Source organism: Acipenser ruthenus, chromosome 4 (genome assembly GCF_902713425.1).
Source record: "Acipenser ruthenus chromosome 4, fAciRut3.2 maternal haplotype, whole genome shotgun sequence".
Lineage (NCBI taxonomy): Eukaryota > Metazoa > Chordata > Actinopteri > Acipenseriformes > Acipenseridae > Acipenser > Acipenser ruthenus.
This window is the reverse complement of record NC_081192.1, coordinates 33,712,255-33,717,369: the sequence shown is the minus strand read 5'-3', so window position 1 is coordinate 33,717,369 and position 5,115 is coordinate 33,712,255. Positions and strand designations below refer to the sequence as shown.

The 5,115-nt window shown below is 32.1% G+C and overlaps 1 protein-coding gene across 1 annotated transcript; it reads right to left on the bottom strand.

Annotated features, from left to right (window-relative positions):
- Positions 1-525: 525 nt before the first annotated feature.
- LOC131736854 (uncharacterized) lies at positions 526-4,709 on the bottom strand. Its single transcript, XM_059022305.1, has 7 exons — positions 4,165-4,709; positions 3,761-3,848; positions 3,440-3,604; positions 3,089-3,214; positions 2,625-2,787; positions 2,040-2,119; positions 526-1,490 (listed from the first exon to the last, which is right to left on the bottom strand). The coding sequence occupies exons 1-7, from the start codon at positions 4,266-4,268 to the stop codon at positions 1,185-1,187; spliced, it is 1,032 nt and encodes a 343-aa protein (XP_058878288.1). The 5' UTR covers positions 4,269-4,709; the 3' UTR covers positions 526-1,184.
- Positions 4,710-5,115: the final 406 nt, after the last annotated feature.

Sequence of the window (5,115 nt, the reverse complement as noted above, 5' to 3'; positions counted from 1 at the left end):
AAAACACAGCACAACATTCCCTAATAACACTTGCAATGCATTATGACTTCAAAGGTATGACTTTAAGTCTATGACATTATTATTTATTGATTTTATTTTGTTTTATTTCTTTGATCACCAACTGCCACGACAACACACTCGTTTTTTTTATGCAGTACACTTAGAAAAAAGGGTACAATATAGAACCCTAAAAGGTTCTATCTGCTTGTATAGATTTGGAACCATTTTGAAGTGCTATATGGAACCTTTTAAAATGGTTCTTTGGAAGAACCCTGCATTAGAGGTTTAATAAAGAACCACCATGGTTCTTATATTAATGGTATAATACAGAACCATAGTGGTTCCTCTGAAGACCCTTCTATTGAGGTTTAATATAGAACCATAAGAGTTACACTATTGAACCTTACAATTAACATTCTATGGAGGGTTGTTTGGTTCATCTGAGAAAAAACAAATGTATACCTTTAAGAGCTCTTCACATCCTTTAGAATCCCCCAACCTCAGAAGTGTAAGTGCTTTGATAAATCACTCAATTCAGGATGCCAACAATTTATTTATTAAACATTTATATAACAATTTATTGTTTTTACAGGTTAAACCATTAGAGTAGTTTCAGTTTCAGGTTTAGTTATATACAGTTTTACACAGTTTTATTCAACCTGTGTGTTTAATAATTAAACCATATTATTTACACAGTGAAAAAAAGGGTCTCGCAGCAAACTGGAAAATAAATCTATGCATCCCACAGATTTTCCTGAAACTTACACAAAATACATTTTCAAGAACATGTAATAGACCTTGAAAAAGCTGAGATAAAATGTATATTGAAAATGATGAACGTGGGTTTCTTTTTTCTTATTCATTTTTTGGTGGCACAAATTAGAAGAGCTACAGTACAGTATTTAGATCAGAGCTTATTATGAGTTTATGATATCTATAAATTAAGACTGAATGTTTATTAGTTTTTTTAGATCAAAACTTCTATTAAAAACAATTTACATTTGTTATAAACAATTAATTTTCTAATCAGCCATTTACATTTAAAATAAATACTTTTTTTGATATGTACAATTACATTTTTATATCAAACATTCTGTTTTTGTAATCAAATTAAATAGTTGACACAATAAATTCATTTAATTTCAGTTAAAATGTTAAAATGGCATTCCATCAGATCAATATAATTATTCCCCAAGTAAAAGTGCAGTTATTTGACTGTACATCTTTAACACTGGCAAAGGTACTTTGTCAGAGGTACTCAGCTTCATGAAGTACCTTTCCATGAAAGTCAGAAAATTTTTTAGAGCTTTAGGATACTCAATGCCCAAGGAAAAATAAAGAGAAAAAATACATTCAACAGCAAGGGTGATATCCATTCCTGGATAATCACTGAGTATCTCAATTCCATCAACACAAACAGAGATGTCATCTGCTGCCAATGGGCTTGTTGTTCCCTTGAAAACGATAGTTGGCGTAGGTGATGGTGGTACCTGTATAGATTTTAAAATAATAATAATAATTAATAACTTTATTCAACAATAAATTATGTGAAATTGTACTTCAGCAGCATCTCACCATACCTACAAGCAGTGGCGGCTCGTGTGGTGGGGCTGCGGCTACTTTAAAGGGATTTCGTAATATTCCTCCCTTTAAAAACATTTAAACTGTCGGATCTCACTTAAAACAGCGATGAACGTCTTAAACTCCTGTTAATTGCCTACAAGTCTCCCTCAATTCATTAAGTACACATTTATGGCAAGCCAAATTAAGAGATACCTTTAAATATTTAACAGATATCTTTAAATATTTCAAAATATCCTTAAATCAGTTGAATATATCTTAAAATATTTTGAAATAATTAGAGATATCTTAACATATTTTAAGATATCTCAAAATGGTTTACAGATATCAGGAATTAATTTGGAGATATCTCAAACTCATTTTGAGATATCTCTAAATGATAATTTGACTTTGTATTTAACATTGAAAACATCAATTCAGTTAAGCTACATTTAAAAAGTAGAGCTCAATTAACTTACTTGGTCAACAACAAACAACAGATTTTCCCTCTCTCGAAACAAAGCTGGCAACAGCAACAATGCAGCATTCATTCTCAGTCCTAAAAAAACAAATAGGGTATCAGATCATATACAAAGTACAAAGCAAACGGAAGAATGTTGAGCAACCCTGGTCTGAGAGGTACAGGATCTTTGGCTTTGCATTCCACCAGTGCTCTCAGTTACATTCATGAATTCATTATTTGCTAAACTGCACAGATAAAGAATAGTTTAAATGATTTAAAGGTACCTAAAAAAACACACACAAGACTGTAGCTCTCCAGGACCAGGACTGACCACCACTGATACAAACGTTATTGTGGATTGGAGCAAAAAAATGTTAAGAACAGTATCAACAAAGTTTCTAAAAATCTGTTCATGCAGGTTTTTCGCATTGGTTTTTATGCCCCTGTGAGAGTTAAATACCAGCTATCTTCCCCATGAAATATTATGCTCTAAGTGTATGAAATGAAGTTGCATCATTTTCTGTTTAATAGTTATTTATAGATCCTATTCTGAGATAGGTCAAAACAATTTGATGTACAATAAATATTTCTTATACATTACCATTTTCCTGTGTCTTATCTGAAGCATCTTCAATGTAGGACATCACAGTAGTTAGAAGATGCCCACTAGAAAGTCTGAAAATAGGATCTACCATTCTGGATAGGCCACTCATTAGGTTCCGTTCCAAGTTTACTCCAAAACGTAGTTCTACTTCGTGCAACAGCTAAAATACAGATGCTAAAGTTATTATTATATTTATTTATTTATCATATGCCTTTATCCAAGGCGATATACACAGCTGTAAAAAAGAGTTGAATACTTACAAATAATGTAGTAGTTAAAAAAATCAATAAATAAAACAAAATCAAAACCAGGAGCAGTGGAGTTTTGTAAAAGCTGGAGCAGGTGGATTGCTGATGCAGAAAGGTCACCTAGGAGGACTAATTAAAGTGATTATACATGCTTATAACTAAAAATATTAATTTCTGATCAATCACCATAGTAGAATAAAAACTAGTACCTACCAGTTTAGGATGCTTTAGGAATGGAAACAGACCAAGGACTTCTTCAGTGGACTTCTTCTCCATCATTCTTTCCCGAGTGTGTACAGTACCATGCTCGTCTTCTCCTGGGAACTCCTCACTTTGCATCTGCAATATGTATCATAACGTTAAGTAATTCAATACTTATGATCAGGCATTTACTGCATGTATTCTCTGTGCTTTTCTTTACTCTGGAAAAATGCTAAAGATCAAGTACTCTCCATGAAAGCCAATTAGCTAATAAACTACACAATCGCATGTATGTACATATATAAAGTATGTAATTCTATTTCAATCTATTTCTGTCAATGCAGATCCAAGAGTTAGGCTTACAGATTCTCTTCTCTTTTCCATGAGCGGTTGCTGTTGCTCTGGTGCACGCTTCCTTCCTCGACCCACAGCACCAAACTTTTTTTTCATGTCTTCTACAGTCTCCACTGAAATAAGTGTCTTTCTCTCTTTTTTGAATTTATTTCTCAGTATTTCAAGTAGAGTAGCCTGAAACAATGATAGAAAGTTAAACCTATGTCCATTATCTGGCTATAAAAAATACATATCAACTAGTAAAAATATATTTAACGCTGCATAATTTTGACAAATTAATGTTTATTCGACTATTTCTTTTATGAATATAACTACCAAATGTATACTCACATATCCAGTTTGGCTGTCATCCCTTAGAAATCTGTACTTACAGCACAAAGTACTTAGCACAGTACTGTACATTATGTGGTCTGGATACCTAAATATACAGATTAGAAAATAATATAGGCATATGAATTGTAAGTGAATTGTAAGAAAAATATATATTTGAGAAATAATGTCATGAAATACAGTTGCATTTTACAATTGCTTTAATTTACAAAAAAACATGCTGAAAAGCATTATCAAAATGAATTTAATAAAACTTTTTCTCTTGAATAAAATATTGCTGTTATGATAGATTTAAAAAAAAATAGTAATCCTTTTAAAAATGAATGTGCTATTTTATGTTATGTAATTATTCTAAAATTGGTTGCCTATGTATCTAAAACAAACACCGAAATCTCAGTTCTTACAGCGTATATTTGCTGAGGTCATCAAACAGAGTCTGTATTAGAGCTGCACGAAGGGCAGATTTGTCTTTTGATTTGAAACCAATGTCCTTTCTATCAAGGGCCATCTGTACAACTGGAGGAAATATAGGCAATGTATAACATGCGGTCCAAACATGAACACTTGTTGAGGTTTGTGGCACTTCTCTGCATTCTACTGGTAGCACCTTCTCTGAAACAATATGCTCATTTGCTTTTGTTCTATGAAAATACAAAAAACAACAAAATAAAACAATATTTCATAATTTTAATCACCTGAAAATATCTAAAGACTTGATATTTAAACAGAGCCTTATAATATAACAGCCATATTAATTTTCTACACAGAAGTTTAAAACCATACATTCCCAGTCCTCATTTTCAGGAATTAAACTAGTGAAAAAAATCAATCTCTCTCTCTCTCTCTCTCTCTCTCTCTCTCTCTCTCTCTCTCTCTCTCTCTCTCTCTCTCTCTCTCTCTCTCTCTCTCTCTCTCTCTCTCTCTCTCTGTCTCTGTCTCTCTCTCTCTCTCTGTCTCTGTCTCTGTCTCTGTCTGTCTGTCTGTCTGTCTGTCTGTCTGTCTGTGTTTCCATAAAAAAATGTACTCCCATAATATACATCTTTCTTACAATACAACATTACAATATTTATTTATTTATTTATTTATTTATTTATTTATGTTGTATTGTGTTGTGCAGGGGCATCTTGCCTGAGGTTTTATTATTGTGTTTTACGTCTTATGGGTTTCTCCTACATATTTATACAATTAAAGCTTCTGTTCAAGATGGATACAAATGGAAATAAACTACAATACACATGTTATACATACATATACTATTATAAATTCTAGTTAAATATTTGGCAAAATATTATCTGCTCTTTGATTTCCTCTCAATACCGTGTACAAAATTATAACCATTTATGGTGTTTACCTTT